Genomic DNA, 24458 nt, shown 5'->3' on the forward strand with positions numbered 1-24458 from the left:
AGGGCTGGGGAAGGATCAGAGATGGGTGGCAGGGCAAATCGAAGGTGTGGGACACCTTTCGCATGAGGAATGTGTGAGCAGGCTGGGACTCTTTAGGAGTAGAGAAGTGAAGACATGCGGAAGCAAGGAGAAATAGGTTAGGTGTGTGAGTCACTGGTACAGAGAAGGGCCAACCGTGCACTGTCGGTTCCGGTACAAGACCAGAGGTGGGGGTTTTCTGGAGGAGCACTGTGTAGTCTTGCCGTGTTCTCCTGCTTCACTGGACATCTGCTTATGGCCATAGTGACACAGAGCCCGGTGGTGTCTGTTCTCATGTATTTGCTCCCTCCACGCAGGAGAGCAGGAGATCGCTGCCCACGGGAGCTGCTGGGACTGCACAGAGAGCCCTTTCCAGATGAAAAAGGGACCCCCAAAGTGCCCAAAGCAGTGGCAACAAGCTGTTAGTGGGGGGAGATGACAGGATCCTCTGGGGGAAAAAAAGAGAAGGATCTGTCTCCTTCTCACATTTGACCAGGGTCTGTCCTTGCCCTGGTTGTTGGGACCCGCCATGCGCGAGGGGCTGGTCACCCTGTGTGGCAGCTCCCCAGCACGTGGGTGCTGAGGGCGGTGGCATTGCCGAGGCTTGGCTGGGTGCAGAGCAGAGACCTGGCTGTGCTGCACTGTGGCCTCATGGGCTCCCTCTCTGCTGAGTGCTGGGGAATGGTTTTGCTCATCCCTCCACCTCGTTAAGAGACAAGGGTATCAACAAAACACAAACTGGGTCCCTGTAAGGGCGTGAGAGCCTTCCTTTCAAGGCCTGAACATGGTTACGGGGTGTGCTGTGCTCTGGCTTTTAAGTGCTGCAGCTGTGGGTGTGGTGTGTCAGGGAGGCTGCTGAAAGGCTCATCTGTCAGGAAGGAGCGTCCCCTCCCCTTGAGCATCGGTTTGACAGGGAGCAGAACAGAAGTTTTAATAAATAAATCCCATCTGTCTTTCTCCTCTAGAAAAACAACCGCCTCTACCAGGTCTCCGTGGGGCAGTGCATGAAGGTGGTAGATCCACTTAGCCACAAAGGGTATGTGACCATGGCCATCTGTGATGGGTCCCTTCCTCAGCAGTGGCATTTTGAGAGCTGAGCCAGCGAGGATGCAGCTGAGAAGCGTTAAGCCAAGACCCGATTCCCCTTCAGCCATGATTTGTGGTCATTCTGGAGGGCTTTGCGAGGAGCCCATAGCTGCTACACCCGGCCCAACCATTGCAAGGACCCTTTAGAAATACCCTGCTATGAAGAGCTGTGCGCATGAGAAGGTCCAGGTGGCCACCGCGGTGTCCCTGGTCAGGTGCAGCAGCAATAGCAGCAGCCCTACTGCAGAACAACACGTAGAAGTGCAATTTCTCAGCAGTTCCTTGGATTCTCCTGGATTATTGAACTGTTTTTAAGTAAGAGAAATTATTAGAGCAATGTAATTTAAATGGTGAGATTTTAGCTTTGTGAATCTTTTAAATGGCAGTGACAGAAAGGAGTCCTCTTCAAGTATTTCATGTGCAGTATCTCATTAATTTACATTTTTAGTATGGTTTTACTGGCCAAACTATTTTACTTTTTCTGGAAAATATTTTTGTTCCCATTTTTCTTCTGAAAATTGTCATTTGTAATATTTAAATTTAGCTCTTTTAATTTACAATTTTAGGACCTTTCATGTAGTTTAAATTCCTAGCTGTCATTCGTCACCTCATATTTAAAACAAAGTAACTATTACAAAGTCTATTTTGATGATTCATGACAGTAGCTGCATTTAAAATAAAGTATCTTTTTTTTTATTAATCTGCATGGCCTTACTCTTTGTAGCTATTGGACCAGAAAGCACCAACTAAGAGACTGATGCAAATCAATGTTCTCACAATTTGGGTCTTGTCCTGTTTTCACTCCCTTTTCTTCACAGCCGCCTCTTTCCCCCTCTCTCACATCTGAGAAGGTTTGACAGATTATTTCTCTCTTTCTTTATTTATTTTTTTTTCTCTGTTTCCCTTCCCAAGTTCATTTATTTCACTATTTACCTTTCTTTGACTTCCGGCCTCAGCCCTGGATGCTTCTTCAGTGCCTGGAAGCCGCTGCAGAAGAGAAAAGCTGTATTTTTTCAGCATAAAAAATACCCAGCGTATTTTTTCTTAGCCAAGTTGGCCTTGTTGACCTTGTTGACCACGACCTGCCTTCGTTGGAAAGGCTGCAGTTCGGCCACGGCTGCGCCAGGATGGCCTTGCCCTTTCCCTGGGGCAGCGGAAACATTTTCCAACTGCACGAATACTCCAGCATGCAGTTATTGACATTTTGGACAGAGTGAGGCAAATAACAATAATGTTGGTGTAATTATAGACCCGCGCCTTCCCGCAGAGTGGAGAGATTCGCTTGTGACAGGTTGCATTTGGTCCTGCAGCCACCGCGGGGGGAGAAGCACAAAGAAAGAAAATGGTCAGGTAAGAGCCATCCCTTGCCGCTGCGCAGCTTCTCGCCTCCTTCGGCAGCAGCGGGAGCAGTGCGTCACCAGCCAGGAGGGGGCAGGTAAGCAGGGTTTCATTGTAAACCACAACAATGGGCTGAAGTGGGAGTTGGTCCAGATAAAGCATTACCATGGGGATAATTAAGTTAGGCAGCAGCCAAGTTCCTTCCTACCAAAAAAAGTCTCTCAAAGCAACCACCTCAGCCCCCTTCAGCAGCTGTGCGGCTGTGCTGTGCACCTCCTGCCTTGGGCAGCCCTGGCGGGGGCACCCACCATCTGCAAATGGGTTCCCAGATGGCTGGTGCGGGCAGCGGAGGGCTGGAACAGGGTCACCCCTGTCAGCTCGCAGCGACCTCCAGCCCTTGCAGCGGTGTAAAACTGTGTGCCCACAGCTGGAGAGAGGGACGCTGCGCAAATACCTGCTTCCTCGGGGGGACACGGGGGTGGCTGCTGCGTGTGGGATTAATTCCAGTCCTTGTTGCGGGTGAAAGGATGGGCTGCACCATCGTTTAATTGTTAATCGTCTCATTAACCTGACTGCTCCCACGAGCGAGTGTGAAGCAGCAGCGGGTGCTGGTGCAGCTGTTCCCAGCTGTGCCCAGGGCTGCAATCTGGTTTGGCCAGCAACTTGGCTGTGCTGTAGCCTTGCTCTGCCTCTTCTTTTTTTCCGTGGCCTTTATGTTGTCTTTTTAAAAAACCAAAACCCAAACAAAGCCTCAAACAGGCAGAGCAGAAGTTTGCTGTAGTTACAGTCTGAGGCTGTTGACCTTTTGCTCCTGGTGAGGAAATTTGGAGGCTGCTGTCAAAACCCGCTCAATACGCGTGGTCTGTAAGCCTGCAGTAACAGACAAGAACGTAGAATTGCTGGACCACCGAGTTGCAGCTGGATTGTTCCTTACTATAAGAAGATCAATATTCCACCTCGCTCTTATATAAATACTACACTTTTTTTTTTGTATTTTTGTTTAAAATTAGCAATACCCAAGTTTGCAGCACTGTGTGCCTGCGCCAGTGGCTGAAGCCAGGGTTCGTGGGATGCTGCCAGGACCCAGGGACCGGTGCTGGTTTCCAGGAGCAGATGGAGGCAACAGCAGTTTGGTGAGTTTCAGTTATTTCTGCAGTGAAAGAATTTTTTTGGCTGTGTCTGTTGAGCACTGCAGCCGCACAGACGGGTCAGCACGTGAGATCTAACCAAGCAGAGGGTGTTTGTCTCTTCAGTGAGCACCCGGCCCCGAAGCTGTTGATTGCTCTCAGCCAGGCCCTGCAAGGGCTGCCTGGAATTAGGTGGAAATTCGTAGTTTTATTCCCATATTTGAGTGTCCGCTCACAGCTGACCCTTGGGAATTTGTCTGAGCAGGAAGCATAGAAGGAAAAGCTTTATCCCGGGTTAGAAGCTGTCGCAGCACTCGGTTTATCATACTGAGAAATGTATCATTGGTAAAGAAACTGTGCCTGGGACTGATTTTTAAGCCTCTGTGTCAAGTATTTCTTTCTTGCTGCCTCATGGAGTTGGTGGTGGCTGCAGCTGACAGCCAGATGCCAAGATCGGCTTTGCTCCATGGCCGGTTCCTCCCACGTTTCCACGGTTGCCCTGTGCTGACCTGTTTGTGCCAGGGCTGAGGTGGGCACTCCGGCTCCTCGGCTTCCAGCAGCCAAAGTGCACAATGTAAGTAACCAACACCCGAGAACAGCTTTGGCCTGGCTGGTTCCCACTTCTCTGCGATACATCAATCAATCTCGGAGCCCTTTTTTAGCCTTGACCCAGTACTGAGGTCGTGACAGGGCTCCGGTGTGGGGCAGTGTCACTGCAGCAGTGACATGGGTTAATGCCACCCAGGCCCTCGCTCGCCCCTTCCCCAGCAGCGGGTGAAAGCAGAAGACTCGTGGGTTGAGATAAAGACAATTTAATACATAAAGCAAAAGCCGCACAAAGCAAAGCAAGACTCACTGCTTCCCACCGGCGGGTGTTCAGCCAGCTCCAGGGAAGCAGGGCTCCATCACGCGTAATGCTGACAATTGCTGTCAGTCCAAATGTCCCCCCCTTCCACCTTCTTCCCCAGCTTAATGTGCCAGGTGTGACACCCTATGGTGTGGGACATCCCCTTGGAGGCAGCTGTGTCCCCTCCCTGCTCCTGGCCCAGCCCTCCCTGGCGAGTGGTGTGAGGAGCAGGAAAGGCCTTGGCTCTGCAAGCCCCGCTCAGCAGGGACTGACGCGTCGGTGCGTTGTCAGTCACCGCTGTTTCCGTCCCCAATCCAAAGCACGGCACCACTCGCTGTGGTGAAGACAATTAGCTCTATCCCAGCCCCAGCCAGTACAAGCAGAATGTAGTTGTTCCGCTTTTTTTCCTGCAGATTTTCTGGGGAGAACACGACAGCAGGGGCCTGGAATCTGGCAGGAGCTGAGGACGTGGCACCACGGTGTTAACGTGTGGGGTGAGGCTGCGCTGGAGCGGAGGGGATGCAAACGCTTCTCCCCAATGGAAGCGGACACCAAGATCCCAAAAGAACTGGAAACCAGACGCCCCAAATGAAACCAGGAGGGTATCATTTATAGATGTAAAATATTTTTATTTGTAAATGCTGATCTTCTAAATCTGTTTCCACAAATTCCAAAACCCATAACACTCTGTATACTTCAAAAAATTCTTTTTTTTGTGTTGTTTTTCTTTTTTTTTTGCCAACATTAGATACTATTATACAGAACAGAAAAAACTGTAGGACAAATACTGGTAGGATGTTGGAATATTGTACAAGAGAAGAAAAATATTCAAGAAACAATTTCATACAGCTATTTATCAAGAGAAAAATATATACAATTGATTTATTCTGTAAGATAAAAATACATCATGCCATATACATTACAAGTTCAGAACTGTATTACTGAATATACCAACAGTTTACAGTCCACTTTAATTGTGCACACAAAAAAAAAACTTCATTTTTTTTTTTTATATTTAGCCTGTGAAGTGTCAGTACCAGAATTTTAAGTACAAAATAAAAAGCTAACCTGGTTCAAAATGCTGATTAAATTTCTACAAGCAAACACAAAACAGTGTTTATTTTTTTAAAGAAATGTAAACAAAAACAATCCATACAAACACATCTTTAAATTACATTTTCCAAACCCCTATTGCCAGAGTCCTGCAGCTGCAAGCACATTACATCTAATTTTTTTTTTTTTTCCTCGTTTTCCTTTTCCGAAGGCGAGCGAAGCGGACAAGCTCCAACTACATGATTCTATGCTCTTTACACGGTTTAACGTGGGCTGAACGGTCACCTCATCGCCACTACTTCTGCCGAAGAAAAACAACAACCCCGTGTCCAGCCTCCATTTTGGGTGGTTTTAGCAGTTATTCACAGTTATCACAAATCGTAAGCACAAAAAACCTGACTTAAGAAATAGGGATGCAACAATATAATACAAATAAAATTAATCTAAATTACCCAAACATCTACAAAAGTCAGAGTTGTAATATACACGCCCTTACCAGGCTTAAGGTTTGCTTAAAAAAATTCTCGTAAGACCACAGTTGAGACTGCTTCAAACATAAAAAAAAAAACCCCCTTCTCTCTTTAAATTGAGATTTTGGTTATTCCGTAATTGCAATCGCATGTCTGTTAGCACATGAGATCATATTGTAACATCCCTATCGACGTTTTATAATAAGCACCCGAACTGCTGCAGAGTCTGGTAGCATTTGGTCAATAACTATTTTTATACTGTATTTTCTTTTTTTCTCAAAATATTTACACTTTTGTACAAAGTAACAGAGTTTGTTAGTTCTGCAGGTAACAGCAGCAGCTTGGCTTTCTTCTAACTTTCTTTTTAAAAATAGCTTCATTCACTTATTCAATAATAAATACAAAAAGGTTCTCTTATTTTACAGAAATCAAAAACTACAATAAACTGACTCATGGAATCAAGTATTTAAATGTATTTTAGTGCAAGTTATTTTTTCCCTTAGCTCTATCCCTAAGGAAGTCGTTTCAGTACATTCCTTGTTCAGTGGTGTCTACTTTTATTTAAAATTTTTCTTTTAATTAGAGGGCCTGCCCCTTTATCAAATAAGGCTGTGGCCAGCACTTTGGACTTCTCCCTTTCGCTGGTGATTTCAGTCTTACATTCATAGGTGCCCCTGCCCCGCCGCAGGTCAGCCATCGCTTCTCTGCCCAAGTTCAACAGTTTCTCCTTTAGTGAGCTCAAAAACAAAAGTGCTGGACCATTCTGTTCATTTGCTTTCACCTCCACGTGGCTGGAAAGTTGGCTTCCGATTTTGCCGGTTTGCTTCTGGTGCTTGTTTTTTTTTTTTTTCTTTTTTTTTTCCTTTTTTTTTTAAACTTTTTTAAATACTCGAGTAGAAATCTGTACTTCCAGAAGTGATTTTTGTTTTGTTTTGTTTTGTTTTTCCCCCTTCAAAAAAGGCAACAATTTTCCATCGACAAAATCCAAATGTGAATCACTTCTTCCTAGGGACAAGCAACCCTCAAAGACAGCAAGGAATGCATTCTAGTTCATCCACTTTCGGCAGTTTACAGCTCCACAGTGACATGGAATCTTGTGCTGGTCATCTTCAAAATCAAACTTATAGTCATAGCAAAGCTGGAAGGAGAGGCAGGAGAACGGTTATGGAACAACTGGGATTTACCACGGTTTGTACCTACAGGTTAAACAGCAAAATACCACTGGTGAGGCCCCACCTCGAGGGCTGTGTCCAGTTTTGGGCCCCTCACCACAAAAAAGACATTGAGGTGCAGGAGCGTGTCCAGAGAAGGGAAGCGAAGCTGGTGAGGGGTCTGGAAAACAAGTCTGGTGAGGAGCGGCTGAGGGAGCTGGGGGTGTTCAGCCTGGAGAACAGGAGGCTGAGGGGAGACCTTCTCGCTCTCTACAACTGCCTGAAAGGAGGGGGCAGCTGGTGGGGGGGGTGGTCTCTTCTCCCAGGGAACAGGTGACAGGACAAGAGGAAATGGCCTCAAGTTGTACCAGGGGAGGTTTAGATTGGATAGCAGGAAAACTTTCTTCACAGAACAGGTTATTATGCATTGGAACAGGCTGCCCAGATGGTGGAGTCACCGTCCCTGGGGGTACGTCAAAGACGGGCAGACGTGGTGCTGAGGGACACGGGTTAGTGGTGGTTTTGTCAGTGCTGGGTTAATGGTTGGACTCGATGATCTGCAAGGTCTGCTCTGCCCTCGGCAATTCTATGACTATGATTAAGAATACGCCAGAGGTTGCCCCGTTAGGAACGGGCACAATTGGAAAGGGAAGAGAAGGGAAAGGTCCCTCTCCCCGACCCTGGCACAAACAAGTTGGGCTCCTGGCCGTAGGACTCACACGAGGATCTAGAAATGAACGCAAGCAGCAGGAGGCACTGAGAACCAAAGGTGAGCACCCTACCTCCTCCCCCTTCTGGATTCTCCTGCTGGAGCTAATGATAATTTTGTGTCCTCTCTCGAAAGTCACCACCTCAGCCACGCAGTTGGGTGCACACGAGTGGTTGATGTACCTACGAAAACAGAGTTTGAACAAGGCAAACTTTTAAGAAAATGCATCCCTTGAGGCAAATCTGAACCAAACCTTAGAATGACCTTAGCTTCAGGGGCGCACTGACTTTCCAGATATAACTATATTACTCTGTACTTGTTTCTTTACCTAGAAAATGTCAAAAAAATCAAGCGTTAAAAAAAAATTCCATTCTCTCTTCATAGTTGCCATGAAACATACTCAAAAGATGAGCAAAACTAATGAAAAGACATTATTTCAGTGGAACAGTCCAAAGACTGAATGCATCAGATCAAAAACCACTGAGAAAACCACAAAGTCGCGTCCCTGAGAAAGGGCCCCGGGCAGGGACGGTGGCCGAGGGCCCAGGAGGTCAGAGATCTCTGCAGAGCCACCCACCTGGCAGGGCCTCCCGTCAGGGTGGCGTCGATGACGTGGTCATTGTCAATGCGGAACATGTACACGCCGCGATTCTGAAAAACAGAATTGGAAAAAAGGCTCTTGTAGGTTTTACGCAGCCGTCGCTGATGAACACGCAGCAGCGGCACGGGTTACCCCGGGTGTCCCGCGGGCCGGAGTGGACACTGCCCGCCGGCTGCTGGGGGGAGCGCGAGTCACACACTGCCCTGACCCTCCCCGCTTCGGGAGGGACCGGACGAGGCAGAAACACAGATCCCCGGCCAATTAATACTTCCCAAATAGCTTCCGTAGGGCCTTTCATCGAGGGCCTTGACGTGCTTCACAAATACGTACCAACTGTTACAACACCCCTGAGTGACACAAAGGAAGTTCCTTTAAATTTAAAGAATTTCTCCTGAAAAACGGAGGTGCTGACATCTCTGCCAGAGCTCTGCCTTCATCCTCCGGGACAGAGGGTGCGTGTTTCCTGCCTGGCCAGGGTGCTGGAGATTAATTAAACGCTTAAATACTCTGATCCTTGGGTGAGACACACTGCAGGCTCCTCTGGTTGTATTTTTAGCCCGCTGCATTTATAGCGCAGCAGGAAACGGGAATGAGGGGACCCGAACCCACCCAGCGGCAGAACGGCACCCGCTTTGGTTGTGTGAACGGGTGAAAGGGGAAAGAAACAGTCAACAAACACGACCCGTACCTGAGACTCGTAAAGCTTCTCTTTCCTGTTTGCTACCTCATTCCGGATAATCGTTCCGATATATTCAATGACCATAGTGTGCTTTTCAATGTCTCTAGCAGCATACAAGCCCAGGCCCTACAAAAAAATATGTTGCGGTTTAGACTTGTGTAATAAGCAGACATTTCTTTACGCTGCATTCCTCACCCTGCCCCAAAACCCCGTCTGCAGAAAATCAGGTGAAACCGCCCAGCAAGAAGGAAGCGGCGCAGGCAAATAACCGGTGGTGTAACAGCCCCGATGCAGAGCCCAGCTTGGCATCACATTTTTTTTAAGATGCAAGAAAACGTACTTGGCTTCTGCCTAGGAGAGAAAACTTCTCCTCCAGCTCCAAAACCTGACGTTGTAAACATGGAAAATTCACTGAAAAAGGAAGCGGGCCTTACTAGAACGGAGCAACCTAACGGGGACCCAGCGGCACGGTTCAGTCCAACCTAAAATAAACGACAGCTGCGTTCGTGCGCAGCGAGATCAGTGACGGAGCTTTTGCAGAACAGGCTGTGGAGCAAACCACCAACACGATTACACAAAGCAACGAATCGCTTAATTATTACGAATGCAAACAAGTCCCGAACTCCCTCCTCACGCTAGTCTCACGCCGCTGTACGCATACGTCTGAGCGGGTCATACGTCCACTGTGTATTTTTATTAAGCTTTATGACGTTTTTGAGAAATATGCTAAAAAAAACCCCAAAACTTGAAAAGAAACTTCTATCTGAGATGACTGTAACAAATGAATTTTTAAGATATTTACAGTAATTAGAAAGAAATCTTAAACTAAGATCAATCTATGGAAGTGAGTTACCGTGTAAAAATTGCCAATTTGGGGATGAGACTTGAAGCAATTTTGCAATAGCTTTAGTTTCATTTTTTAATAAAAGTTTTGTATAAATATTTATACATAAAATATACAAATACATAAAATTTATTAAAATAAATATAAAAATAGATATAAAGAAAGGTATAAGTAATTATTTCAAGGTACATTTCCTAGAATGAGAGCTGACCTGAATGCGTGAGCGAGCGAGATACACGTTGGACTTCCATTCGGTTTTCATTTTGCGGTACTGAGAGGACTTGGAATGGACGAACTGCTTGCTGTACGGCGCGTTCAGCTCCCCCGTAACTGTGCTCTGAAATGACTTCGATGTGCTGGTGCTGTTCAAGGTGTGAGGCCTGTAGGAGTTGGGCATGTAACAGGAAAGAATACAAGAAAAACTGAAGATTTCTCTGAAAAGAGCCCCAAAACCCATTAAATAATTCTGTCAGACACACAGACACGTAAAGCCAGCTAGCAGAGACGACAAAGCAGTTCCTTCCATCGGGGCATGCACATACACAGCCAAAGACGACAGGGTTTGTAAGCAGCAGACGAAAGCACAAATAACCCTAAGCAGCCTATAAACCCTGGGCTGTACTATGTGAAATTAAAACAAAATACCTTAACACAAACCTCTTGACATGGGTACTCATTTTAGGCTCGGCACGGGCACAGCCCGTGGGGTTGATAGCAAGAGGGAGTTCCATTAAGGGGTTTCGGCCATAGCGGAAAGTGTAGTTCTCACAGGCCTCAACCCCCGGCAGCTGCAATAAAACAGAGAAAAAGAAAAAAAAAAAACAAACACCAAGTAATTATATGTTTATCACATGTAACAAAATATTTACTTATCCACACTGCTTCCTCTTCCCCTTCTCATGCCTCTATGAGACAGCCGACAATTTGGGGTGATCCAGCAAGGCCTGGGATGGCGAAGACTCACCGATTCGGCAATCCTGGCCACGGCAGAGACCGTCAAACCAAAGAGGTCTTCACCCTTCAAATAGCCGGGGAACAGCTGGAGCATTTCAGATTCTTTTCTAACAGAAGCAACGGGCTCCAAGATTTTATCCCACACACCTACACAACCATACGGGAAAGAATTACAGTGATCAAGAAAATAAAAGTCTATTGTGCTGGTTTTAAAACCAATGCCTGAGGATATCAGGAGCCAGAAACCAACAATGAAACAGCATTTTGTCCTTGGTTGCGTACACAAACTGGCCGGTGCTTAAAAAGTGAAGCAGAGAGTTGGGATCGTTCAGCCTGGAGAAAAGGCGGCTCCGGAGAGACCCTACAGCCCCTTCCAGCACCTGAACCACAGGGGCTACAGGAAGGACGGGGAGGGACTCCTTTATCAGGGAGTGTAGTGACAGGATGAGGGGTAACGGTTATCAAACTGAAGGAGGGGAGGTTCAGGTTGGATATTAGGAAGAAATTCTTTACTGTGAGGGTGGTGAGACACTGGCCCAGGTTGCCCAGGGAGGCTGTGGTTGCCCCATCCCTGGAGGTGTTCAAGGCCAGGCTGGATGGGGCTTTGAGCAGCCTGGTCTAGTGGGAGGTGTCTAGTGGGAGGTTGGAACTGGGTGATCTTTAAGGTCCCTTCCAACCCGAACCATTCTGTGATTCTACAATTTGGCAAGTTGCTATTTTGTCCTGAACAAACCCCAAACACGCACAACATTTCTACTGCACCCTGGGTTCCTGGGCACAAAGCACTAAGAATTCGCAGCATGGAAACTTTCAGTGCTCTGACAACAATAACATAGACAGATTCTCCTGAGAAAACCTGCATAAAATAGAATTTTCTGAAAATGAACTATCCATCCCATTTGCATTGATTGACTCCAGGCAGCTCTCAGCGACTGTGGACAATCCCGCAGGCAGGGGCTGGGCCGGGCAGCGCGAGCCCGAGCGCACCAGCACCCGCAGCAGGAGTGGGTACGACCCAGAGCCTCACGGGCCACGCACCTAAGACCTGCCCACGCGTTCATGGTCTAATGTATGTAAAGAGACCTGGGAGTCCTGGTGGACAACAGGATGACCATGAGCCAGCAATGGGCCCTTGTGGCCAAGAAGGCCAATGGCATCCTGGGGTGCATCAAGAGGAGCGTGGCCAGCAGGTCAAGGGAGGTCATCCTCCCCCTCTACTCTGCCTTGGTGAGGCCACACCTGGAGTACTGTGTCCAGTTCTGGGCTCCCCGGTTCAAGAGGGACAGGGAACTGCTGGAAAGGGTGCAGCGGAGGGCTACGAGGATGATTAGGGGACTGGAACACCTCTCTTATGAGGAAAGGCTGAGGGATTTGGGTCTCTTCAGTCTGGAAAAAAGACGGCTGAGGGGGGATCTTATCAACGCTTATAAATACTTAAAGGGTGGGTGTCAGGAGGATGGGGCGAGGCTCTTTTCAGTGGTGCCCGGGGACAGGACAAGAGGCAATGGGCACAAACTGGAACATAGGAAGTTCCACCTAAACACGAGGAGGAACTTCTTTACCCTGAGGGTGGCAGAGCACTGGAACAGGCCGCCCAGAGAGGTGGTGGAGTCTCCATCTCTGGAGACATTCAAAACCCACCTGGACGTGTTCCTGTGTAACCTGCTCTAGGTGACCCTGCTCTGGCAGGGGGGTTGGACTAGATGATCTCCAGAGGTCCCTTCCAACCCTATGATTCTATGATACTGTGCTTCACCCCGCCAGAGACAATGTCACCTGCCCTGAGAACAACGTGGCCAACTCAACTGGCTTTGTATCGCTTGCTAACTTCAGCACGGCTGCTGTGAAGATAACCCAGTGCTGATACTGTATTTAGACAAAGTCACTTTTCACGAGAGGAAACCTACGCTGACATTCCTACTGTTAGAATTCACTTGCAATACTCAAACTTGGGTCTCCTCCGTGAACTTGTAACAAATCTTCTTGTTTGCAGCTTATACAAGTTCTTCAAAGGTGTCCTCGGTCTTCATAGCATGATCTTAAAAACGGGCCCTGGAAGCTCACTATGAGCACTACATTAGACCAGTGTCTGCAACGTGTTATCTGAGACATCCATCGTGTCTGATAAGCATCAGCAGTAACAAAACAAACAGCAGACCCACAACAGTCACAACCTTAGTTCATAGAATTTACCTTTTGGTGTCGTGTCAGTAAGGACCAGATCTTCGTGGCCTTGCTCCACAACCTTGATGACAAACAACGGAAGCCCGTCCTTCTCCTCAATCGAACAGAGATAGCGACAGCGTCTGTTTGCGTGTCTCATGCTCCAGTACAACCGGCTGGCCTCGTAACCCACCGGGAAGAGGGCTTTCGAGGAGTGGAAGGCCTGCATCTGCTGTGGCAGCAGCTGACCAACGGCGTGGAAAATCAGGCTTCCCACGCGGAAAGTGTGGTCACGTTCCCCTCGCTGAACGATGCTAGCAATCTGCCGCACCTCATCACGCTGAACATAGACCCTCCTGAAGACTGCAAAGTAACTAAGTTCTTGCTCATGAGTTCCCTTTGGTTTGTGCATGGGGCAAAGCATGGTCTTGTCTTTAAAAAACATGCATTGTGCTTTAATGGCACAGGTAAAGTGATAAATATTGGTGCACCTTAACCTGTGACAACCGCTGGTGGCACCCATTTTGTGACAAAACATGCATTTCATTTGCAAGCCTCTGCGCAGTGCTAGTTCCACGTTTATTAAGGCACCAGCTTGTGTCTCGTAGACTTCTGTAGACCAAAGAGCACAGTTCAGATGGACCCAAAGGTCTAAATCCAGGTTAAGAAGTCTTGCTGGTCCATCAGTTAATCCATCGCCTTCCTCGTGACAGAAACAACATTTCCTGTAGTCCTTAGGCACAGGATCTGGTTTAAGGGTCGTGCCCAGTTTTTTAAGAAATTCGTCTATTTCTTCTTCACCAGGAGGTTTGAATGATCCTTTAGGAATCACAATCTGAATGCTCCACTTCTTCCATTTCATACCTTTCCATTTCTTACTCGGAGGCCGACAGTCGTCAAGACTACCATGTATTGCTTTTAACCTAGGTTTTAGCTTCACCGTTACCTTAAGCTCGTCCGGTTTTGCCTCTACCTTGGCTGCTTCGAAGGCAGGGGGGAACATGATGGGGGGCGATGACGGCGGAGAAACTTTCTCCTGCAGCTGAGGCAGACAGTGGACGTCCAACGTGGAGATGTTGTTGCTGTACTGATGGAATGCTTTAGGCGGCCTGTCTTTCATCGGCGACTGCGGCAAAGATGGAACCGATTCCTGATAAATCGATAGAAAACTCTTAAGAAATAAATCCCAAACCATTAATGCAAACACCGTCAGGTCAGAACCGAAGAGGCAGAACAGCAACAGAGGAAGATGGAAGTTTCCCCGACGCGGGCTATCACGGCTCGTGCTGGGATACAGAGCAAAGAAGGTCTCCCAGCAACCTAGAACGTGGTGCCCTTTCATACAGCAAAGGAAATACAAATAATCCTTTGTCCAGGTTTTGAACGAAAAACGAATCAATTGCCCTAGAGGAGCTAACGGACAGATTTAGTGCTTAGGTATTTTTAGAAAGTTTTATGACAACACAAAATAATCTTAAAATATAGGTCACTGAATTACTTTAAAGAGTAAAAATCTTGTTATTTGGTAGAAGGGGATGATTTGGAATTAATGCCACGTATTTTTCCTGGAAACAAGTGAGGAGGAAATTCCTGCTGGGCTCCAGATCAGTCACACACCTCGAGGACTGAACTATTCACTCACAGTAAACAAGAATTAAACCTGCAGAGATTTGTTAAGAGAAAAAAGGAGAGAAAACAAGAACAACAAAGGAAGTTTAGATTAAAAAGTGCTTAATGTGGCTTGTACGATTAATCTTGAAAGAGTAAATGAAAGGATCAAGAGGCTGAACATGACATTTAATTAACTTAATTATGTACGTGCTGATGCACTTGTGCAGACATGTTACCCTGGTTAAACACTAGTGAAAATGAGCTACGTGAGACACTAAAAGGATGTGGATGTGAACACATTTCTCTTCTCTTCCAGGGTCTGGGCTTTTCATTTGTTTATTTCTTCTGAAAAAAGTAAGTAGGATGCATTGAAGGAAGGCTGCATGTTCTACAGTACATCCGGGACTACGAGAGCACATTAATTAGGAAACGCTTGAAGCACGTGGCCCGAGCTGCCCGCTGGTTTAAGGGAAAAAAAGGAACATTTGAACAAGGAAAAGCAGAAACCAAGCTACTTAAAAGAAATACTCAAAAAGTTTTATCTAAGGGATAATAAACTTAATCAGGATCATTTCGTCTTAAATGAAGACTCTTCCATTTTAATGATTAAATGGAGATAAATCGACGCTATCTTCCTTTGAAAGGGGATGAACCTGGGCACAGCGAGAAACAACGCCCCGTGCGGAGCTCCCCTGGGGCGCGGTGTATCCCCGGCAGCGTCTGCAGGCAGAGACCCACAGCACGGGGCCTGGGATCACCTGAGAAAAATCCCTGCCCTAATTCCACCTGAAATCAAACAAGTTTCTTAAAACGTATTTCTCCAATAATTACAACCTCCTTTTCCTCGTCACTGTCAGTTAGCAGGCTCTTCAGTAACGTTTTGGTAATTAATGCTTTAAAATGGTGACTTTCCCCAAATAAAGTAAAGGGATAAGGTTATTTTTCTAGTTACATTGAACAAATAAGTCTTTTTTTGCAAATCTGCTCTTCAGTTATTATTTGCACAGTTGTAACTTTTTTTTAGTTGCACAAAGCCAATCCCAATGCAGAAAACAGCCCTTAAAGACGCGTCTGTGTTTCACAGAGAAACCAGGGAAGCCCAGGCGTTAAACGACTGCTTTTGGGAGACTGTCTCCAGAGCCTGCGGGGAGAGGACAAGGTGGCCGCTCTTCCGCCACGCGTCTCTGTCAGACAGAAACTTATGCAAACAGGAATTTTACTTCACGCTGCTGGTTCAGAATCTCAACGTCCAAATAGAGAACAATTTATTTATAAACTTCTAAAACAAAGTGCAAACTACCACCTCTCCCCCCCATCATTTCTGTTCTTCAAAAAATAATTTTGAATAATTTCTGTAATAATTTCTGCTCGCTGGGGTCTCCCAGCAGCCGATACTTACTTTGTTCTCTGAGTTTTTTGCTTGCACAGCTGCTGAATAAAGAACAAAGCAGTTGTTGCTACAGAATACGATGTCCTTCAGTTTATCAGAGCCTTCTTGGGAATCCTGAGAATCAAACACGGAAGATAATCAGAAGTGCATTTTAATACCACTCTTTACATAATAAACGTAATGAAACAAGTCTTCCAATCTAGCCAGAAACTCTTTATTTGTAGAACGTTTGTGAAATAATGAGCAATAGTGTGATATAAATACTTGATTATTTGACAGATCTAACGCTACCACCACCTACAGCCTTGTTCTTCAGCATTTCTTGCCTTTAACAGAAGTTTAACAACCAAAGCGAAGCACTCTACGCCATGCAGCAGCCATCTGCTCCACAGGCATACTCGCAAAGCAAAACCCCTTCTCCTGTATCTTTAGATGGCAAAAGAATGTCTCATTTCAGCCTAATCAAAGACAGATCACGCTGTTTTATCTACTGATCCATCTGCAAAACATCACTGGGAATTCAGTGCTTCTCTGACTACACAAACCCATTACTTTTGTATATAAATTTTGACTATATACCTTTGTCACGTAATTATCTCATTTAAACAAAGAGCAATGGTACTTTTTAATGAGTGACAGTTCCCAGTGCGAATACTCTGCCTATGGCCGTAAGGAGCCGCCTGGTGTATTGGCTACACAATAAACTATGTGAAATACAAGACACCGAGACCGAAATCTGATTCCTGCTCAAAACCCGTTTCAGTATTCTTGCTCTTCTAGTACTTTCCACCACGGCAATACGGCGCTGCCTTACAAACAGGCTCCTTTTGAACTAAGGTCCCCGAAGTGGTCATGGACGGAGGTTAGTGGCACAATTCAGGAGGCTGCCGCATTTACTGATATTTACTGAAATTCATTTTATGGAAGTAACAACTTCGACATTTCTTATTTGTGCTACCAATGTGCTTTGATGTCCCATCCTGAAACAGGACACGGAGAAGGGAGACTCCACAGAAACTGGAAGTGGTGTCAGTTGGCATGACAAGCCGTGGTCTCTGCTGCGCCTTCGTTTGCTCACTGACCATCACAGGCAAGAAGCCCCGCTTCCACTGCGGTACCTGTTTCAGGAAAGGCAGGTCTTTGAAGGACTTCCGCACGCCACTCCCAAGAACCACAACTTTGCAATGAGAGCACCATCGAGGTCTCAGTGCTGAGCCTTCCGCAATATTCTGACTGTGATCCTTGTAGCCAGCTATACCTAGGAAACAGATAAATCCGTTAGAAGCTGTATCAGATTAAACCGAATTTATGAGAAGTCACAGTATTCTTCAGTGGTCTAGAGGAGTAGTATCCTCCTGGACAGTGCACGGAAGGCAAGTTTTAAACTACATCCTGATGGGGAAATTGTTTAATTTAGACCAAAACCAACTGTGCAAACAACAAGACAAAAATACATTGTTGTATAAGAAATGAATAATGAAACCAACAGCGGAATACATGCTTAAACAGTTGTGTCAAGTTTTCCAGCATAGGAACAATCTTTCTGAATGATGGATTTAAAATCAGACGGGACAAAAAAACCTAAAATGTTGGGAATTACTGGCAGAAATACCTCACTGATGGTGACGTAAAGAACAGAAACTGGAAATGGATCAGGCGTTAATTTATGGTTAACATCAGAAGCAGGTTCACACGTACTGATCACATAAGAATATTTACAACAAAAATCAGTTCTTTAATTCTAGAGCATGAATTTATGAGGCCGAAATGCCTTAATACTGACTCAGTTAAAATTTAGGTACTGAAAACTTAAAAGAATTAACGGCTACTCACCATTGCCGTTTGCAGGAAATGGCACATTAGGTTGTTTCAGTCCGTAAGACCCTACAATCCTGGCAGGGCCCATGGGTCCCGCCTGGGGACCCTGGAGGAGTAAGTGCTGCCTGTACTCCATAGACGGATTCACTCTGTGGCTGTTGGTGGCCGCCATGGAGGATGGGACGTCTGGAGCATTACTAACCTCGTAACTGTTGGGAATTCTGACGTGGAGCAGGTTGGAGAATGCCGCTACAACGCTACTAATGTTCTAAAAACAGTAATAAAAACATACCTTTGTTTTCATCAGACAGGCAGTAAGGTAACGGTAATATAAATTATTAGAAGATTACAACAGCTGCTTTATTATACTACACTATAACCCCTTCAGATACACTAGATATACAATATATTAACTGCTGTTGTATTTTATATACGTAACACAAGCTTATTCCTTTTACCTCAGCAGCTGTGGGATGTAAAGTAATTGCTACGGATATAAGGCCAGATTTAGGACCATTCTGAGATGGTCCAAGCTGAGAGGCAAAGAAGCCAGAACCAGGTAACACTCCTGAACCAGGTTCTGATTTTATATAATTCCTTTTAGCTTCTGAACCTGAAAATAAAACGAAACACACCAAGTTAATCATACATGCACGTGGATGCAAAAAAAAAAGAAAAGCCTAGTTCTAATTGTTTGCTCTGCTGCAGTCTCACCTTTTCCAGTACTGCTTGGTAGGATGGGAATGATGGGAGATGGGACAGGTTCTGGGTTCTCCTCCTTTACGACTGACAAGTCCGGGTACCTACTTATTTCCATTCCCACCACACTTTCAGGAGAGGAAGAAGGAACAAAGCTGTCGGGAGTGTCCCTGTCCTCACAGTGATCTTGAACCCTGAAACAAAACCCAAAAAAGCTGTTTTGGAAAACTTCTGGAAATAGCCTAAAAAGCTTTGGTAAGGCAAAGTTAAACATCGCGACAGGGAGCTATTGAGAACTTGCTTCTTGCATGGAACACATGGAACACAATTATGTGGTAAGCCGTTACTTCTAGGTATCTCATACTCCATTGCACATGGCAGTTTCTTGGGACAGATCCATAAAGGAAAACAGAGGCACTAACAAAGCCCAGGCCCCGTCACAGAACTGTCTGTTCCCCATGGCTCCATCGACCTGTGTAAAAAATTAGTATTTACTATTTAAACTTTCTGGTTTAAGTGTATTCAACCAGTCTGTCCCTCCTTGCCCGTGCACAGCCTTCAGCGCTTCTAAGCCACCCGGCTTTTTGTTGGGCAAGCGACCAGGAGGCAAAAGGGAAGATCCTTGTAGGGAGACTCATGTTCTAGCGAGCATTCCCACAAGGTAACAAACTGAGTAGAGCTGGGGAGTTTTCAGGCTGCCTCTTGCACAGTACCGCTGTCTGCTACAGCAGTCAGGTACTGCCACGGTACAACAGCTCCAAGTTGCTCCAGGAAAAATACATACAGGATTCTTCCGCTTTTAGTAGAGCAAGGTAATGAATTCTTAACAACCTAACATCTCGATCCAGCAGTGTCAGAAGTCCCCTATTTCACTGTGCCGCTCTCTACATGTGGAATGGTAAGAGTTAACTAGGACAAACGATCCCGTTACGTTCTCTGCGCTGCGTGGTGGTGCAGATTTCGTTTCTTCGCACCTTCACAGTCTCTTCTCCTACCGAAAGATCACAGAATCTGCTCCAAACAGGTATTTGAAGATGTCAAGGAAAACCTACCTTAACTCCTCCTGATTGTTGTGAGGTGGCGTTGGAAGTGAAGCAGGAACATCCACAGTTTTAGGGCCCTGAGCCATTGCTCTTGCTAATAAATCATCCTGTGGTCTGAAAGGCAACTGGAACTGCTTTGGTCCCAGAGCTTTGGTGACTGAAAACGGAAACACAGGCACAATGAGACACTGCACAGCTCTTCCACTGACAAACGTTCTGTGCTCCCTGATACAACCAGGGCACTGCAGCAGATGGCAACACCACTCTCATCCACTTGGAGTTCAAAAACTTTTGACCGTTCATGAATTATCTCCATATTTACCAAAAACTGCACATTTTGAGCAAAAAGGGCTCAAAAGGCTTTTCAGTGTGCCTTCTGCCAGGATGAGAGGATTTTTGTTTTACTTACAAAAAAAATTAAAATCAACAACTTTTTAACAACAAAAAGGGGCGGAAGAAAGGATTTTAATCACTGAACAGCCCTTACGAAAAGGCAGTACAAAGTTTTATTCACGAGAAAGTAATATTACTTGACCAAATTCCAAGCATCAGGAATACACACCAACTAAATATAAAGCCTGCTGAGGATACGTTACAGGGAGACTGTCGCTGAGCTCCCTCAACTAACTGGTTAGTCATTTGTACTGGACATAAAAAAAAAATTTCTTAAGGTTTTCTTTTTCATCTCTGAAGAGTGCTTCTAGCTCTCAACATCTTTTCGAAAAGGAAAGGGAAAAGGCTATTATTTGACATTATACTGGTGTAAAATACTACCGGATAATAATGATTACAACCTTAAAGAGGCCAGGCACACTGTTTTTATAAGAAAAGACTATAGCAACTGAAAAACATCCCAGTTGCCTGTTTTGTAATTTGCTACAAACTTGACTCATTTATTATGGAAACAAGAGGTATTAGTCTTACCATCGTGACCTCCTAACATACCAGCCTTGCCAGCAAGCTCCTCAGTGGTTGCGAAGCCATTCACCAACTTCTGGCACGCCACTGGAGGTGGGGTGGGAGGGAGAGAGGCTGGGGGTGTCGGAGGATTGCTCAGATTATTCTGCTGCATGAGAGTAACGAACCGTAAATCAGCCATGGAACACAAGGTGAAAACTTGCTTTGTTCTTAATAACGTAACCCACTCACGCATTTTGACACCCAGAGGTAGTGCTGATAAGCGACGATGGTTAATTCTCAAATATGTGACCAAATACATAAAAGTATCTACTATAAAAGACACAATGCTTTGCTTTTCTTGTGTCAATGATATTACCAGAGAAATAGTTTACATGAGGAGTATACATCACTGAAAGAAGATACGGCTAAATTATTTATAGAAAAGCATAAAAAACATTTTTAGGAATGGTGTGGGAGCCCCAACCAGTTCCTATAGTTTAAGCAAAGGTCTGAACTGAAGACTGAAAGCTATTCCACTGTGACTCTCCATCAGCAAAAGCAAGCCCGCCTACCCGACGTGCAGCAGAAGGGAAGCTACCTCACGCTTAGCACAGGCTGGGCTTTCACGGAAGCAGTTACCATGGAGAAGCAGATACTCAGTGAGTTCACACTCCAGGCTACCTCTCGCTAGCTTACTTAACTGCCCGTATTTAAAATGAAAACTAAATGAGAACTTCAGTATCTGTTCTTGTCGCAGTCACGCCTACAAAGCTCATACTTATTACTCACTTCTGACCAGAGTAGCTATCTCTGCTAGGTCACATTCTCAGCTTACATGCCACATAAGGCTGGAGTAAACGCCACTGTTTTTTAATAAGTTACTGAAGTTTCTATACCAGCGTAGCCGAGCAGCAAATTTGGTTCTGTCTGTTCGCTATCTTGCTGCTCTCCCAGTATTGCCACTCTGATCTCAGAGACTGAGTTTTAAATTCTGTGTGTTACTAGCTCGTCAACAAACAGTCCATTTTGTGCAGAGTTCTCTGGTTCTTAGTTAGGGCTTAGTGGGCAAATGAGGAAGGCCTGTTTCCTATTTAATTCACATTAAGAAATGCTTTAATGCTTTCAATGACTTTGCAAAATACTGAGAATTCAGCCTTTTCTGCTCCATAAAACTGTAATTACAATTTTCGCTATTTAGCATCCATTCGTAAAAGGAATACTTGTAGTTTTTAATTAGTTAACAATAGAGTTTCTAGAACTGATTTCCACTTTCAGAGAGTAAAACAATGGTGACTGTTTCACCACTGCACCATCTTATCTAGTCTAGCAACACACGATTATTTTCTTCTGGTTGCATAAAAGGCAGGAACTCTAACCACCCAGCAGGAATAATGTCATGAACTTCTCCCACAGAGAACACAATGAATATCCAGATTAAAACCATACCTTGTAAATGAGCTGGGAGTAGTAATCTGAAGCCCCATCAAGAGTAGCGCTACCAAAACTTCCCACAAGTCGGTTTCCACCATTTAGCTGGCCACTGCCATAGGGAAGAAAGTGTGCAAAGCTCACCCCAATTATTGGTTCCATCAAAGGCAGAAGAGAAAGCTGCTATATTAAAAGAAAAAAGGTAGACATTAATTTAACTGCAACACGGTATTGCAGATCTCTAAACACCAGTAAAGTGGTTTCAAATTTAAAAAAATAATTGGCATGTACCCACTATCAGAAAACTGCGTCAAACACAGGCCCCTCTGCCTGTTAAGGAGGGTGGTCGCCTGTCCATCGGAGCCACACAGGCTGCCAGAGCCCACAGGAACTCCATGGCTTTGAGACTACCAAATGCCTGCCACGTCGGTAGATCTTCCAAATTGAAATAAAGCCAGTAAATAAACCCAATTGAAATACACCATACATCCATATAAAATATGGAAGTTTTCATTTTCTCCACCCTGTACTCAGAATTCAACTTAATAATCAACTTCCATCATGAGGAGCCCACTCTTTCAAGTGTCCTCTTGATGCCTCACCCAGCGCCTGTATACCTACCTGCTTTAACTGGATGAACGTATCAGCATTAGGGTAAATAGCTTGCTTCTCTTCTTCCTCTTTTTTTCTTTTCTTGGACCGAGGAGCTGCCTTCTCCCCTGTCCTCTGAGCTCGCTTATTTCTCTGTTTCTTGGTTTCAGGTCCTACATCTGTTCTTTGAAGCTGGCTGTTACTACACCCAAACGCACCTTGCATCTGGTTTCCTGCAGTTTGCTGGTATAAAAAAAATGAAAGCGAAGCAGAATTTTTGACACTTTGATATAAGTTCATTCAAATTTACTGCACAATAGTCTAAAGAACATGCACAATATAATAAATCCCATCGATAACAAACTGTATTTTATGGTTTGTTTACTCTGCTGTCTCACTAGCAACTCTAACTGCTGCACTGTCCCTACACACCGAATTATGACTTATCGTTAACACCACTGACGTCTGAAAACATCATTAAAAACTCACACCCCAGAAACATTTTCTTTTGAATATCCCATAAAATAAAGTTACATATGCATGCAACCTTAAGAGATTTTCACAAGGGCGTAATGAAAGGCAGACTTGGTTGCAGAAAAAAGGCGTGTAAGTTAATATAATACGAATGTATTTTGAGATTAGAAACAAAAACAGTGTTGTGAAACACTTCTGGATTGTACCATTTGCTTAAATACTTTCAGCACGCATTTGCAAAGCCGTTCTTCCCAGAAAAGCATAGTTGTGTAAAAGCAATCAGAATGGGACTTGGTAATGCGACGGACAGGGGCAAGCCAAAAAAAAGGTCAAATTTCTTTTTATCAATTATTATTTTAAAGAGCTCTACACAACCTCTATCGCAAGTACTCTCACCACTATTCCTGTCATAACAAAACTGAGCAGAAATTAAATATTACAATAAAAAAAAAATAAAGTGTATGCTACCTCCAGAGAAAGCAAGTTTCTTTTGGTCTGTTTTTAAGAACCTTATAAATTATTAAATCATATAACGCCATTAATATAAATAATTAATGTCCCCTTCCATTAAAGTAAAATTAATTAGGACAAATATTCTGTAACACAGAAATCCAGCCATTTTAGGAGATTTAGTTAATTTCACGCTTTTGATAAAAATCCCAGAGCATAGTTTCTACTAAAATTAGAGACAATATATGACTTTGACAGGCAAGAAAGGAGCCTGGACTCGCTTGCACGGAACACTGCCAATGGTGCAGCTGAAGGGTGCGAAGCCCAGCCCTACACCCCCGCGAAGGCGCCCAGGGCACCCCATACGTGACTGAGGTGGAGTCCCAGAAGAAAGCAATGTTTGCCATACCGTACGCTGTTCAGAAACACAGGAGGAGGTAATGAAGAGTCATACTGTAAAATCTTGCCTTTATCTTGGTCAATATTAGGAAGTGGCATTTTTTATGATGATTATCAATAAAAAAAATTAGATTTTGCATTTTAACAAAATCTCTGAATACACTGATCTATGAAGTCATTCCAAAACTTGTTCTTTTTATAACACAGATGATTTACTCACGGAGAAAAGGGAGGTAACAATTCCTTAAAGCTCTTAACTCCACTATGTGCAGGTAGGTTATAGAATCATAGAACGTGTTGGGTTGGAAGGGACCTTTAAAGGTCATCTAGTCCAACCCCCTGCAGTGAGCAGGGACATCTTTAACTAGATGAGGTTGCTCAGAGCCTCATCAAGCCTGGCCTTGAATGTCTCCAGGGATGGGGCCTCCACCACCTCTCTGGGCAACCTGTTCCCAGTGTCTCACCACCCTCGTAAAGAACTTCTTCCTAATGTCTAATCTAAACCTACCCTGCTCTAGTTTAAAGCCATCGCCCCTCGTCCTATCGCTACGTGCCCTTGCAAACAGCCCCTCCCCAGCTTTTCACAAATGCCTGTGGTAAAGGCACAAACTCGCC

At 45.1% G+C, this 24458-nt stretch overlaps 2 protein-coding genes across 21 annotated transcripts in view; one reads left to right on the plus strand and one right to left on the minus strand.

The window, feature by feature from the left end:
* The window catches only part of GALNT11 (polypeptide N-acetylgalactosaminyltransferase 11), a 57758-nt gene extending 52777 nt beyond the window's left edge, over window positions 1-4981 (plus strand). For 5 of the 7 annotated variants that reach the window (XR_010069779.1, XR_010069778.1, XR_010069777.1 and 2 more), the window contains exons 12-13: window positions 984-4143; window positions 4830-4981. Coding sequence is in view for 1 of the 7 variants with exons in the window: in XM_063324389.1 (XP_063180459.1) it covers window positions 984-1115 (132 nt within the window). In the remaining 6 variants the exon portion in view is untranslated. Of the gene's footprint in view, window positions 1-983 lie in introns of all 7 variants that reach the window. The other 2 variants (XR_010069780.1, XM_063324389.1) reach the window with 2 other exon arrangements.
* Window positions 4982-5024: 43 nt separating this feature from the next.
* KMT2C (lysine methyltransferase 2C) overlaps window positions 5025-24458 on the minus strand; it is a 203739-nt gene continuing 184305 nt past the window's right edge. For 10 of the 14 annotated variants that reach the window (XM_063324381.1, XM_063324377.1, XM_063324386.1 and 7 more), the window contains 17 exons: window positions 22551-22763; window positions 21948-22112; window positions 20526-20667; window positions 19611-19758; window positions 18574-18752; window positions 18318-18472; window positions 17875-18127; window positions 17160-17299; window positions 16051-16155; window positions 13071-14190; window positions 10888-11024; window positions 10569-10711; window positions 10135-10303; window positions 9089-9205; window positions 8377-8450; window positions 7873-7981; window positions 5025-7077 (listed from right to left, as the gene is read on the minus strand). In XM_063324381.1, the coding sequence (XP_063180451.1) occupies window positions 6985-7077; window positions 7873-7981; window positions 8377-8450; window positions 9089-9205; window positions 10135-10303; window positions 10569-10711; window positions 10888-11024; window positions 13071-14190; window positions 16051-16155; window positions 17160-17299; window positions 17875-18127; window positions 18318-18472; window positions 18574-18752; window positions 19611-19758; window positions 20526-20667; window positions 21948-22112; window positions 22551-22763 (3462 nt within the window). In that variant the 3' untranslated portion in view covers window positions 5025-6984. The remainder of the gene's footprint in view (window positions 7078-7872; window positions 7982-8376; window positions 8451-9088; window positions 9206-10134; window positions 10304-10568; window positions 10712-10887; window positions 11025-13070; window positions 14191-16050; window positions 16156-17159; window positions 17300-17874; window positions 18128-18317; window positions 18473-18573; window positions 18753-19610; window positions 19759-20525; window positions 20668-21947; window positions 22113-22550; window positions 22764-24458) is intronic. The other 4 variants (XM_063324375.1, XM_063324376.1, XM_063324379.1 and 1 more) reach the window with 4 other exon arrangements.

Source organism: Chroicocephalus ridibundus, chromosome 2 (assembly GCF_963924245.1).
Source record: "Chroicocephalus ridibundus chromosome 2, bChrRid1.1, whole genome shotgun sequence".
NCBI classification, from domain to species: domain Eukaryota; kingdom Metazoa; phylum Chordata; class Aves; order Charadriiformes; family Laridae; genus Chroicocephalus; species Chroicocephalus ridibundus.